The sequence below is a fragment of the Ascidiella aspersa genome, chromosome 3 (genome assembly GCF_963924565.1).
Source record: "Ascidiella aspersa chromosome 3, kaAscAspe10.2, whole genome shotgun sequence".
Classification (NCBI taxonomy): Eukaryota; Metazoa; Chordata; class Ascidiacea; order Phlebobranchia; family Ascidiidae; genus Ascidiella; species Ascidiella aspersa.
The window spans coordinates 17,362,804-17,377,868 of record NC_139449.1 but is presented as its reverse complement, the minus strand read 5'-3'; the positions used below and the strand labels follow the sequence as shown (position 1 = coordinate 17,377,868).

Sequence of the window (15,065 nt, the reverse complement as noted above, 5' to 3'; positions counted from 1 at the left end):
CAAAAAGCAAGATTTAAACTGTTAAAACATGTTGTAAATGTTTGCATTTTAAAAGGGCGAACTATCGAACAAAAGAAAACTATCAACGAAGAAAATTTTGCCAACTTATATTTCGATAAATGATATAATGCTATGCACATTCAAATTACACCATAAACTAGATTAACGATTAAATTTAAAGCTTCCCTAAAGAATTGTTATTACATCTTTTCATTGTGGTCATGGATGATGCTGTGGTAACTCGAATTTAAAATCAAATCAATGCATGTTTTTCTTTTATCGTAGGCTATTTAGAATTATAACCTATTTTAAATGCAAAAAAATCCTAGGTTTGTCCCTGATTAACAGTTGTTAAGAATATGCTTAAAACTATACATTTTAACAAAATCATATAAAATTTATTACGGCCCACCAAGACCTTTCTGAGTTTGAGTCAGGCCTGCTACTAGGAAAAGGTTGCTGACTGGCATATCATGAAAGGGACATAGGCTTTTTTTTAGCTTGGTTAGATAGAGATCAAACCTGCAAATGTTCTTAAGTCATTCATTTTTTCCCATCCTTTTATTGTAAATATACTTCATCAATGATTAAACATCCATGAAAAACAACATCCACGAATTACTATGTTGTGCTCTTTGTTTCCAGATTTAAACAAAACCAGGGACAATTCCCATGTCGTCGTAATAGCAACAACAAATAGATTAGATTCTGTAGATCCTGCATTAAGGAGAGCTGGAAGATTTGACCGGGAGATTGAAATCCCAGTTCCCGATGCATCAGATCGAGCAGAGGTGTTGTTACCAAGATTATACCGGGACACGTGCATCCAGCTTCAATGAACCAATGAATATTGTTTATTTCTTAGATATTAGCAAAACTGCTCACGAAGTATGTTCACAAAGTATCAGCCAACGATGTTGAGCGATTGGCCATGTCAGCTCATGGTTATGTTGGAGCTGATCTAGCAGCTGTTTGTGTAGAAGCAGGGATGAACTCCGTTAAGAGATACACTTCTGGTCAAAGTGAGTGCTACTAAGCAAAACAACTTTGCCTACTTATAACATCTTTTGAAAAAACAGTTTTTAAAGTGTTTGGACACCATTTCTAAGATTATTTCCATGGATTGATTTTTTTTAAGGTGCTTCCAGACGTCTTAGTTAAAACTTGATGAATTTGTTTGTATTTTAAAAGGTGGTTCATTTATACATATGGTGACAAAGTGTTTACAATTTTATCACAGATCAAAGTGAAATTGCGCAACTCATACCACAAGACATCGAGGCTGGTTTAAAGTTGATTTCACCAAGTGCTATGAGAGAACTAATCGTTCAAGTTCCGAAGGTATTAGTTTATTTTTGTCTTCTTACGTTAACCAGGATTCCCTTCCAGACTAATTTAGCCTAAAAAACTCACGATTTCCATATGTTATTTCAATATGTATGTGGAGCCACTAAGCTGGTTGCGGTTTACTTTTATTATTATCCATCTTTACAAGAGGCCCCATATAAACTCTGTCAGATTGCTGATTTATTACAGCAATGCATTTTATTTTACTAAAAGTTTTTTTTTTTTGTAACTTTGCAATTTATATGTTTTATTTAATAATTTACAGGATAGCCCGTTACGCTGTTTAACTAAATATGTCATGGTGGAAAAAACAGCAAACTAGATGTAATTGAAGCGTTCAGAATTATTTGTTTTAAGAATAGTAGGCCTAATTTGCTTTATCGTTAAGATGATTACCTATTATGTTTTGACAAATTTAACTTTCAAGGTGGAAACGCTGCATTAGATCGCAAATCATGTCGGAAATTTCTACAGTAATTTGATATCACATGAGCACCGATACTTGACTTCGTGTATCGGCTCTGATCCGATATTATGATATTATCGAACATCCTTATACACATTACTATGATACAATCTTATTACAAGGAATCGGAACTGATGCCATTTAGGAAGATCGGATTGATCCCATTAGGGTTGCTTAAGTAGAATATCGACGTTTTCACAGAAAAACTCCAGCCTAAAACGCGTTGGCCTCGGATAAATACGAAAGTTTTTTGTGTTTCTAGGATACAGCTTCACAGCAAAGGGGAAGCGGCGGATTCATATGGCTTCTTTAATTAATTAATCAGTGTTAAATTAAATATATTAAATTGACTATTTTTTTTAAACTAATGCGGATTTTTTTAGCCCGTTCTACCAATAAAAGGTATTTATTGAATTTGGTTCCACAATAAATAAGTTTTTTCAAATTATCGTTCCGTTGCATTAACCGCACCAAGTATATTTTCTTCTGCTTGGTGTTGTACGGCTACATGAGGGGTGTGCAACCATTTAAGTTAACAAGTCAAGTATGTGATTTGAACGGCTGTATAAAACTATAGTCGTCAGAGTATTCGTATGGCGGGCTTAAAACTAAAGCCTCTCGCGTGCCACACATTTTCGCTCTGCCGGCCTCAGAAATTTAACAAATTAAACTTCTAGATATTTGTTGATGTTTAAAAGAAAAAACAATATTTATTTGTTGGATATGCTCATTAGTTTACCGTCGAGCTAAGACAGAGAAGCACCATTGTGATATGCATTTAGGTCACCTGTGTATAAAAATTTGTAAAAGCTATCACAAAACAACAACTGGTTCTGCTCGTTTGCATGGCTTGTTGGTCCAAGTTTTAGTCTTAAAGTATTTATCGTGTACGATTCGCTCACAGGTTTATTGGTCTGATATTGGCGGAAATGAATCGGTGAAAAAGAAGCTCAAACAGGCCATCGAGTGGCCGCTAAAGAACCCTGCCGCCTTTGCGCGACTCGGCATTGACCCACCTCGCGGCCTGCTCATGTACGGTCCTCCAGGATGTTCCAAAACACTCACCGCTAAGGCGTTAGCCACAGAAAGCGGTCTAAACTTCATTTCTATTAAGGTACCCTAACTTAAGTGACTTATTACCGAAAAAAATTGCACGTTTCAACAAAATTTCCAGTTTAACTTAAAACTATTATTAAATAAAAATAAAAATTGTCATTTTGTGGTGAGCTGTACGGATTTATATTCCTGTTTTTTAATTTATGGACTGTATCTGCCTCATTTATTTTATATCTACCAAAAGAAACATAGTCGTTTTGTCAAAAGGTGTTTGAAATGCCGACAACGCTTATTTTACTTTTATTTATTATTGGAAAAAAAGAATAGTATAGCCTACCAATGTTTGCCAGTATATTCTAGGTTTGTATGTAGGGCCCTGAACTGTTCAGCAAATTCGTTGGTGACTCGGAACGCTCGATTCGCCGCATTTTCTCCAAGGCAAGGTCGGCGGCTCCTTCAATTATTTTTTTCGACGAGCTTGACGCTTTGGCCATCGAACGAGGAAGGTGAGTTGTGAATTAACGCTCTGGCCACTACGTGGAGCCACTGAGCTGATTGCGGTTTACTTTTAGTATCTATCTTTACAACAAATACCCTCGTTACGATGTTTAACTAAATAAGTCATGGTGACAAAAAACAATATTTTAAAATTTTCTTTCTGTTGAAGCAAAACCACAAGTGAAAACTAACTTTGAAAATAATTAATCAAAACAAACTGCGCCGAGCACTTATTTCTATCAGCAGTGGAATAACAGAAACCTGCAAATGCAACAAAAAGTTAGGAAAAAGTTTGAACATAATTCCAATACTATTTGGGGCCTGCAAATATTATCACCTATATAATGTGGTCTGTTGAAGGGCGACATATCGTTGCTGTGGAACTTGCCGAACGGCAAAACGATTTTCCGAAAACATTTAGGGTGTCACAGGTTCAATTGTTTTTACTCATAATAGCATTGTTTATCGGTGTAATTCTTACTGAAGTCTCCCCTTTAGCCACATCAATATAACGGAAAACAAACTTTAGCAATATTTGTATGTGGCCGTATTTGTCCAATTCTAAATAGAGGAATCAGATGGCACTGTATAAAGACAAGTTGTATTGGATTCTCGACAAGCTTTCGCACAACCGGGCTTCATCAGGTCAAAGTGTAAATGAAAACAATTAAAATGCACGTAAAAGCACAAGCGCAAGTAAAAGCTTTTACGTGCATTTTAATTGTTTTCATTTAAACTTTAGCAAGGTGCCTTGCAAGCCCCTTTTCTTAAAACCGGAAGAAGTCTCTTCAAAACAGTACACACGCCGAATGAAAGACCGCCACGGGTTCGAAATCATCGCGTCTCAAACGGAAAACCACTAAGGCCCCTCCGCCCAGCTCTCAAATCCTCGCGATGACAAAGGCTTCTAACAACAGCGTTTTTTATGAATCTGTGTGCGCCGAATATTAATCCCCAGCACTTGGCGCCTAAATCCACTTTAGGATTTCCGCTGAAATCCGGTGCTCGACTTCGTGCGACTGTTCAACAGTTTTCGCTGTAACACAGGGCTCGAGTTTAATGCTTTTAACTGACACTCTTCACTATCCCTTGTCAGGTTTGGTTGACCTCGGGTATTAGGTCTATGTAATTTCCATGTTTGCCAGCGTAGTCATATTTATATATAAATTAGTCAATCGTTTTGCATGGCCTTTAGAATTTTTTTTGCAACTTATATTAAATATGTTGCATTGCCGGCAACAGTCATGCCTCGCATAATTAAAATTGTCAAGTGATAAAAATAATTTAATAATAGCGTCTCTTTTTTTCGATTTTTTAGAGCCATACATAATATTGTGATACTCCGTTTTTTTTTAATTTCGCCTTATGGCCATGAAATATTAAAAAATAAAATAAAATTCTCTGGTAATTTGGCATTTATTTCTTTTTATTGAATCACGCTTACAGAAGCCGAAAATGCATTTACCTGATCAAGAATATAAAATAAACAAAACACATTTAATAAATCGTAGATGTGTACACACACGCATTACTGATGACACAAGTTTTCTTAACTTATTCTTTGAAGTCATCGCCGCTCGACCAACGAATATAAGATATACAATTATACATGTCTTGTAAACCTTCGAAACGAGATTGTCATTTCGCCCTCTGCCCCCCAGAAACATGATTGGGTGAGGTTTTAAAGTCAGGCAGGCACTTGTTAAGCGGCATTCGCGTGTACAAGTGGCCATCGGACGTCCGTAATCGCCTTCATCTGGCTCGCGTCCCGCGTCGTCCTATCCACACTTCCGTTGGCCAGCTGAAAACTCTTCCATTAATCCACGTCAAAACTCCGCCAACCCTAGGTCACCAAATACGGTCCTGCCTTGTGTAGGGTTTTAGTTGGCTATACAGGATGTATGTATTTTAAAAGAAGGTCCCCGAAATCAAAAGTACGTGAGAAAACATTGTGTAGATTTGGAAAACCTATAATCTGTATTTTATTTACACATTTTAATTACTTTAACACGTTGTCTGAAGTGTACTCAGTATAACAAAAAAAAACGTGCTACCAATATAGTAACACACTTGGTCCGTACAAAGGAGTCACTACATTTCGATGAACAAAACTACGGAGTTTCCGCTGAAATCAAACGCGTTCACTTCTAATCCTTCTGTTCCTTTGTCGGAACTTTTGCCGCGTGGCCCAGTTTCATGGCGCCCCATCACACAATGGCTGTGCGTGGGGCACTCGAGGCCAGAAAATGGACCGCGTTCCATTGAGGGGTCTTCGAGTGGCCTATAGCGCTCCGGCAACTGCTGCCACTTGAACATTTCCGAGAGGCCAGAACGCAGACTGTTGAGAGCCGCTGAACGGCCTATCGTAAGCGACGCTTGACAATCGAAGCCTCTCCGGCCCGAGTGTGTCCGGCAAACCTGGGCGACTTTAACGAGTTCCCGGCTGATGTCAGCGGAAACTACGCTCCTCCGATTACTGAAACATTTCATTCCAGGCGATTCTGGAGGTAAACAACCGGCAGGTTAATTTTTTTTTCATTTTTGACACTCTTTTTGGGGTAAGGGTTTGTAGTTTGATGAAGTGTATCGTAAAAATACGTGGGTCGCGGTTGCCGCTTTTATGTCCGAAAATTTTATGTCCGAAAAAGTAAAAAAAAATAAGGTGGGCACAGTAAGGAGGGGATTGACCAGTTGTGCTCCAACCTTTCGGGTTGTGCCAACATAACAAAAGAATTCCCGATTGTTTCCCACAATCGACGCCTAGCCACTAGCAATCCATCATCATTCTACCCGCATTTGTCGCAACTCGGTAGCTCTTTTCCGCTGCTAATGAGCCAATCTCTTCCATAGTATAGCCAATGGTTCATCGTTGGCTCACCGCCACTTAACGCGAGCTATGAAGTGATTGTTTCTCATGACACACCCTCTTAAATATACACAGCCGCTAGCTTGGTTATTGGCCATCTTCTGTCTACTGTGCTTGTCACCAAGATTTTGGTTTGACTTTATGCCATAACGTTTATTGCAATAAAACAAAAACAATTGTGACAGATATATTTTAACAACACTTGTCGGCACTGCGCTGTTTAATGTTTTTAAACACAAGCAAATAACAACGGTAAGTCAAGTTAAAAAGCAATGCGCACATGATGTATTTTGTGATGTTTTGAGCTGATCAGTCATCTTTACTATTTTATTTTCCTGCAGTGGCAACGCTGTGGCGGACCGAGTGCTAGCGGCTATGCTCACAGAAATGGACGGAGTCGAACAGCGCAGTGACGTCATCGTTGTAGCGGCCACCAACCGACCGGACATGATTGACAAGGTAAGCGCTATACTTGAGCTGTGTATCACAAGTCGAATCCCACGTGATCGAATACACTTAAGTTGCGGTGACGGGCGCATCGAAGTAAGTCGGATCTGCATTTTCGACGCTTAAATGACGCTTCGCTTCAAAGCGCAACTTGTGTGGCTGCTCAAGTTTCTACGGTCGGCCGTACTTACTTATTTCGGCCAAATTTGCTTGTTGTTCGTCTCGGTGGCGGAAGGCGTAGCAGTTCGAGTGTCTGCAAAACCAGAACTCAAATCCGATACGATTTAATTAAAGGTCTTGCCAAAAAGTTAATGCTCAATCCTTGAAACCTCTCCTATAGCGATTCTGCCGTTGCACTAACTTACTTGACAACCGGTCAATTCAAGCTTTGTAATAAAATGGACAGTTTTAACTGCATAGCTGTGTGGTGTTGGTTGACACTTAATACTGATTGGCACCTTATACCACTGTTTCAAGTGATAGTGTTTGTGCCCCGTGTAGTTAGGCACACATTTGTTAGTAGTTGCACATCTAATACTAGCTTAAACCGAAGCCAATGTGAGTATGTTTGTTTTCGGTTTTACCGCTTCACATGCGCATGCAAACGACTATGGTTTATCTTAATCGCTTGCCCTTTCGACGCGAATCTTGCGGGCACGGAATTAATTAAGCGTGGTTTGTTATCTCCCACTGCGGCAGTCAATGAAATTGTCACAGTTAAAGTCGAGCATGCTTTGTGTGATCCGATTACTATAATAAAATGTGTAAGGATGTTAAACAACATGTTTAATACGTGGATGTTGCTACTGCGAATAACCAACGCGGAAATCCGGGGAAAATAATAGGTAAACGATCCATTTCAGTTGGCTGCATGGAAACTATACATTTCGTCTGACTTAGACTAACAGAAGGCAATTATTTTGGAGAATGTTAAGGGATTGTTATCGCTTATCGGAAGTAGATTCGTGACGGTAAGATTTGACGTTGTTGTGCGTCAAGCCGTATCCTTATCTCAATTTACTTCAACGGGTACCGTAACATCAGATTTTTATACTTCTATATCATTTCCTAGTCGACATTGTGCTGATTGGATGGATAGTTCGTATTGACGTAATATTTATCTTTTGAAACAAGTACTGTATCATCCAACCTTTTCATGTTCTTTTAAAGAACCTGTAATGTTCTTCTAAAACTTTCGAAATAATTGGTAAAATAAAATACGTTGAATATTTTTTTAAGTAAGGGGGGCAAACGTTAAAGTCTTTTTGTGTTTTTTTTACCATTGTTCCTTCCTTTTCGGTTGTAAATTATATGTTTTCCATTACAGTTAAAGTTTAGCAATCGGAGATATTTCTATATGATCTAATTTTGTGTGTTTTGCGTGTAATGTACTATGTACCGAAATATTTTTACCTTTATTCTGTAGTACGAAACCCTAAAACATGCGTGTCAAGGATGGTAAATTGTCGATTTAACATTTCGCAGTGTCATTTTATTGGGGTCCCGTAAGTGTTTCAGTGCTGTCCAGGGTTTCACTGTCAACGCACCTCCTATAGCTTCTCACCGAACCGAGCTGCGAAAACAACAGCTTGGCGTTAATGGCGACGTCGCCCATTACCAGCGCGTCCGTTTCCCGGGGAAAGCGGCAGGCTAATTGCCGTGAGCTAATCCCGACTTGCCGCCCGCTAGCGCTATTTTTACGCCGGACAACATCGGCCAGAGATTTGATTGACGGAAGTCGAAGTAAAGGTTGCGGGCCGTAGCGCAGCTGCGCCTGGCGTGGGGTTCTCTGCCGCAGTCCTGTTTCGACTGAAGTTCACAGCTTGGCTCTGATATCATGACGCGTCCAGCTTCCTGTTCTTTAAAGCCTTTACAAGGGGTTGGGAACCGCGCGTCCGCTGCTTCTTGGCATCGCTATCTAAATGTGCACGGATAACACGTGTAACCTTTTGACTGTGCCTGACAAGCATGGCATCAAAGCCACATTACACAAGCCGTTGTGGCATTTTAAAAATCGATTTGCTCATGTCGTTGAACTATGTGTCGGTGCAGATAACTTAACGTTAAGGTTAATCTCAAAATTTGTTTCAAACAGTTCGAATCCTACACAGTTTAGCTCTCTGTTTGACTAAATCGCTTAACGATCGTTTGACGTATAAACCGTTGCGACTGCTGCCTTTGATCTCGTACATCCAATAAGTGTTTCGACTAAAGACTAATCGGCGTTAACACACCGGATTTTCCAGTTGGAATATGTCGGTAGCCACTTCAAAGAATATATACAATTTTCAGGGTTATTGTGTAGCGTAAAATGGTTTTACAGCAGAAAAGTGTAAAAGTTTTACACGAGAAACAAAATGTGTTATTTTACGATACTTCTAAAATCACGCAATGTATTATGGATAGTTGCTTGAATAATGCAGCACCTTCTTGTGCTTAATTAAAAACTGTACTTAATTGGTACTTCGTTTCCAAAAATGTGAAAAAAGCGCACACATATCACATGTTCGCCACCATATGAAACAATTATATTCTTCTTGCTTCGCACCCGTGCCGTTGTTTTGCCACGGATTAATAGACTTTGCGTATAAGGGCTACGCTTACCCCTGCCGTTGTGCACAGACCGCAGCGAACTACTTTTTTGATTTGGACGACCCCTGACGCAATACAGGAGCATCTTGGTGTGATACAGGTGCTCACAACAGATGTCGCATCGCTCTTCGGTGTTTAATGTTGGTGTACAGATTCGTTTGCTTATCCTAATTAATCCGCAATATTACATGGAGATACGATGAAGCAGACATTAACGGCGGCGCTTTGAAATGATCGCGACGCTTTTCTGTTTGTATTTAAGGAGCAAATATTGCTCTATTATTTGGGATATATCAGCTGAGTCAACTCAATAGCTAAACATCCGGACATGTTTTACTTTTCGAAAGACAACACATTTTATTAAACGCTTCACTATAAATACTACTGTGATTACAGTTTTGTTAGAAATAATATTTTGCCTACAAAACGTCGTCGGTCTCTCAATATTATTTTTCGCAAATACAACCTTGTTATGTTAAAGTGTTGCAAAAAAAGTGCTGACATTTTCGTTTATTTTTTTAGTTGTATGAATCTCTCTGCTTAGGTTTTATAATTTTTGTTCCATACTTATTGTAAAACTTTTATTTCGTGTCCGATGCTGCCGTGAAAAGCCACTGCTTATACCTGCATCGCAAGCTCTCGTTCCGAAACCTAGCTACGCACTTTCGATCACTCAACTTGGAGGCGATTGTCTAAAGACAGTGCTTTTCAACCCGTGGGATGGTACGCGGAATGACTAACGTCGTGCGGATAAACGTGCGGATAAAAATGGTGCATACTTATTTATTATTATGTGTAATACAGTAACCAAATAAGCTGGTGCGCCCACTTATGCATTACAGGTAGCCTACAGTAATAGAGTCTCTAAGTGGTTCATTGCACCTTAAGCTATCTATTTTATATTGGCCAAGGCTTAGGTACACTGTTTTAATATTCAAAACCGTTCATTGTTATTTCACAAATAAAACTAAAGGATGCGAACACGCACGATGAATACGGTCGCCCTTAAACTAAAGGATGCGAACAAGTAAAAAAGTGCGGATAGAGATTTTAAAGGTTGAAAAGCACTGCCTTAAGATATTTCTCGAATTGTTGTGACTGTAAGGGCGACCGTATTCATCGTGCGTCGCGAGGCAGTGTGTGTGTGTTGCGTAAATCCGGGTCGCTGAACCGCGACGACCAAGAGATGGGTGGGGTGGGGGTGGGTGGAAAGAAGCTGCAGCACCGCTCGAACTTCGCGCCTTTTGTCGCCAGTAGAAGCTACTTGAGTGTCACGCGAACTAGCTCAGTGCGTGCTGATATTTTGCAATCTCCTTGTTTCTTGCATCCCAACACGCAAAGCAGTTTGTTATTCGACCCGCCGGGTTTTCGTGTTTGGTGCAACTTATGGTTTGGCGGCCAAAGGCCGTGTTTTCGAATCTACATTATTCGCCATCCACGCAAATTTATCGATTGCGAGCAAAGCGAAACATATCTAAATGCTTCAGTGGCTGCGATTCCCTGAACGATTGAGAGGTGATGTGTGCGTGTGTAAACGACATTGCCAGGTGCCGGTGTTTGGCGTCGCTGTCACGCTGCGTTGTCAGCCAAGCGCGGGGAAGAGGGCCTTTTTCACTCCTGGTCGCTTATCGCAGCCAGGTTTCGCTCCCCAAAGGGCATAGGCCGGAAACGGTGCGTTCAAAGTTAAAGGTCTTTCATCGCGCGCTTCAAAGCAGCTCGAGCAGCGCTTTGATATCTTTGACGAGTGCGGCGTGCCTCAGCTGTCCCGGTGCTGGCGCCATGGCATACTAAGCACGAAGACAAAGTTGGTGATTAGCGAGGTAGGCGGTGATCTCTCGTGCGACCCGCAAGAATCCGGACCTCGGCCATTACCGGGCATCCACGGCGTGCAAATTACAGTCTTTTCATGTCGGAGAAGGTATACGCGCGGGTGGTATGATGCGGATTAGAGACCAGCGCTTCCGCGCGTTTCTTTTAAGTGCCGTTACTTCCGCCTATTGGCTTGTCCCGCTTACGCCAAAGCTAGAATTGAAGTTACGGGATTTGACCAGTTTGCGGTTTGCTGATACGTTAAGCAAGGATTTAGTGCGACAAGGGAGCCTTATTTCTCCAGTATAAGGGCATAACATGTTATCAGCATGAACTGAGCAGGAACGAATCCAATTAAGGCTCGAACTAGACCTATCAGAGCTCTAACATCAAACCACGCGGTTACAGCAGTTGATTAGCGGGGTGGCCGACTTGCGTTCCAGCACCAAACGTCACAAAACGCTTCTATTTTTAGCCAAGAAACGGCGGCTCGGCTTGCAAGTGTTTGTTGACGGTTCGATCTCTTCTTTCCCAAGCGAGGATTTATTGCGCGGCGCCTTGTTTGTTGGCTCACAACAGACGCCCCGGCTTTAGGGGTGATGTTTTTATGTCAATGCACCCTGGGCTCTGTCTTCGGGGATAAACCTGAGGGTCCTAGCATATCCACTTAAACCCCCGTTTTGTGGTGCCAGGGGTGCCTGGCCTAGCGTAAAGTTTCACACACTTCTCGTTTTTGTTCGCGATCTGTCATTTTGTCTCCGAATTGGCGTCTTAGAGACGACTGAGTTGCTAACAGTTAAGCCAAATGCTGCCACACACTGGGTGGCGGTATTGCGCTCATTTGCTAAATACGCTTAGTCTTAACTTGTTCTGTTGCCTAAACAAATTAAGTTCTGCTTGATTCCAGAATTGCTCGAATGTATGCATACAATTTTTTCGCTTGTAGCGTTGTTTCTTTTATCGGTGTTACACGTTACCAGTTTGTTCGATCACTGAAATGGCTGTCGCTGTCGCGAAACACAAACAATATACTCATCGTTTGAGGTTTAACTATAAAGTATTTCACAAAGCCAGTGTCTTGCAGGCGGGGCGTAAATCCCCGTAATTGGCCGTCGATGTTTAACTCGCATCCTGCAATGAAAGCAACTTGTGCCAATCTTCAGACAATTGTTTGAAAGTTTGATTTGATTTGGTAAATATATTTTATGCAACATTTGTATATCCTAGAAAGAAGTTGTAAGGTAAGTTTGATATTTAACCAACCATACTTTCGAGGAACGTTTGAGTTTAGTATTTAAATGAACTCTGGATTGCCTCTTGTGATTAAGTTCAACATAGATCGTATAACTGTTTTGAATATATTTTTACTGGATTACTTGGGCTTGTTTTAAAATATAAGCAGTGCCATTAGGCTAAATAAACAACTTGTTTTTTGTTCAAACCGTGGCCCTTTATGCATCAAGGGTTTAGTTTAAAGAATTGTCGTCGACATTTATTTATAAGTCACTCTCATAGTTTACATGCTTTCTATTTTCACGATTTACCTTCTGCTCATTTTAACTTATATCTTTGTAAACTCAAGGTTTAACCCAACGTACATTTTACGTGCACAAGTGCGATCGATAAAATACCGTGTCGAGCAAAGCAGGAGAGGGGATGCGCGCAAGGGAGTGCGTAATAGGTTTAAATTTAGCCATAATACGCTCGGCCCGGTGTCGCGTCCTGAGCAATAAACGCCCATCAAAAGGCCATCGCACATCGGCGCCAATGTCTACACTATTCCGCCCTTCTGTTGATCTCCGCCGCAAAATCAATTTTCCCTTTTTCATGTGCGTTTTACGTGAATTATTACATCCGCAATATAACCTTGAGAAAGACAGACGCCGGCATGTTGCCGCGAAACACATTTGGCCTTTCATATGCTGTCGCTCGCCCTTTCGGAAATCCAATTTGTTAACGGCGCACGGTAACCATGCGGTTTTGTTGGGGACCTAGAACGTGATTGCATCGTTGTTGATATCTACAAATCTCGTGCACTCGGCCGATAGCCACTGGCAACTTAATATATGATTTTAAAGCTGCGTTTAGTTTAACCTATTTCAATGTAACGAAATACATGTTTTTAAATTGTTGTTCAGAGTACTTGTCATGTATTTCGCGGCTTAGCCTTTAGATGGTTGCCATTTTTAACATGATTTGGAATGTAAATTTATACTTCCAGGCTGCTTGGGTTAGTTAGTCAGCCATAGGCAGAATGTGGCGTGTTGATTGGCCTCTAGAAACACAACTGCCTTTGTCGCTACGCGCATCGACCAAGTGGTATTTACGTTGCATAAGGATCGCACCCTTTTGCCAACATTGTACTGCGGATGTAATGATTCACGAGTCGTGTAAATATATAAACTTTGGGAGAGTTATTGAAAACTATGCGTTGACCCGAAAACGATAGCGCACACAAGCGATTTTGTACAATGCCTATACGTCTCCCATCCTTGCTGTACAATGTGGCGATTTAAACGCCCAGACGCTGATGTGGTGTTGCGAAACGCGGGAAGCATGGGAGTTATGCGGTAGGAGCAGTGGCCGGATTAAAAACGCCCGTGAGCGCTACGCTGGCCAAGCGATTAGAATGTAATCACATGCTACACGCTGCCACGCCGAAGTCGTCCCTCCAGTGCGCCGATGTATAAGGGCCGAGGAATGCTGAAAGCGGACATGAGCAGCGCAACGATTAGGCCGCACATCCTTAATACGTGACGTGAAATCGACGTGAGTTCAGTGAAGGGTGTGGCACGGAGGCGTCTCGGGTCTGTGACTTGCGCCCTGCGGAATGTCGTCCGATGCACTTTGTTCACCTTGTCACCAATGCGATTAGGATATCACGACTTAAAGTTCTCGGCACAAAATTTGTTAACGCACACTTTTAAGGGAAATTTACGCCAAAAGCAAAACATATATGTTATAAGTTTTTACCTTTACTTTAAAACGCGATATATATTACTCATCGTTTAGTGACATCTATTAACTAGTTATAATGCTTTCGTAATTTATCCATACTCCTTTATCGACTTGCTTGCTATGCAAAGTAAAAATTATGAACAACAAAATGAAATAGACATTAAAATCTCGGTGTCGTTTTTTTCATACTCTCTTTACCGACTCATTAGTTGTTGGTAGATACGCTGTAATTCTGTCGGGCTGCTAGACATAGCCTTGACTGAAATTGTAAGTCTTATATCTCCATAGCGAGGTTCCTAAACTCTGTGCAGAAACCATACACAATTATAGGCGTTTAGTGTCAAGGTTAATTGGTGCGGTGCACGTGAACATGCAAACTTCGCTAAACCTTAAACAACAGCTAGATAACATGCTTGGACTCTGTAAATCGTCACCGCTAATAGTATTCATATTGTGACAAGAAAAACACGAGACAATGCCCCTCCAAAATAACTATATTTTTTCCCTATTTACCTTAAATAAATGCAAAAGAGTTTCGAGCTTTTGGCGAATCTTATATACCTTCAATATTATATGAATTTGTGGTTTGTTTTAATAGGGGTGGAAAAGTTTAAAGAAAGACTGACTTAGTGACTTAGTATATGGCCGCTCTACGCTGACAACGCCCTGGTTAGAGTTTTGGCCACATACGGCCTTTTAATTTTTCTTTGTTTAATATAGGTTTAGGTGAGTTGTTGTAAGTTGGGTTTTACTGAATTAATTTCATACTCATCATTTTCAAAGATGTTGTTTTTATCGAAGCGGTTTGCATTGGCTTGCCTTGTGTTCCACGGAGTGCTTTCGCACCTTGTTAATTGCAAAATCCGTATGGTGGAGCTAAAGAACTCAACTTAATTTAACAGCAACGTCGCTTTCGCACATACAATAACTTGGTATAATTTCGGCCAAAATATTAACATGTGTAAATTGCTTTAATTTTTCTTTTAATTTATGTAATTTTAATTCATGACAAACATAGTTTTAGGT

The 15,065-nt window shown here is 40.7% G+C and overlaps 1 protein-coding gene across 1 annotated transcript in view; it reads left to right on the top strand.

The window, feature by feature from the left end:
* LOC146160468 (ATPase family gene 2 protein homolog A-like) overlaps positions 1-15,065 on the top strand; it is a 30,854-nt gene that overhangs the window by 3,540 nt on the left and 12,249 nt on the right. Inside the window, exons 9-14 of the mRNA XM_083383914.1 lie at positions 646-791; positions 866-1,022; positions 1,241-1,341; positions 2,718-2,927; positions 3,242-3,375; positions 6,575-6,692. Coding sequence (XP_083240040.1) covers positions 646-791; positions 866-1,022; positions 1,241-1,341; positions 2,718-2,927; positions 3,242-3,375; positions 6,575-6,692 — 866 coding nt within the window. The remainder of the gene's footprint in view (positions 1-645; positions 792-865; positions 1,023-1,240; positions 1,342-2,717; positions 2,928-3,241; positions 3,376-6,574; positions 6,693-15,065) is intronic.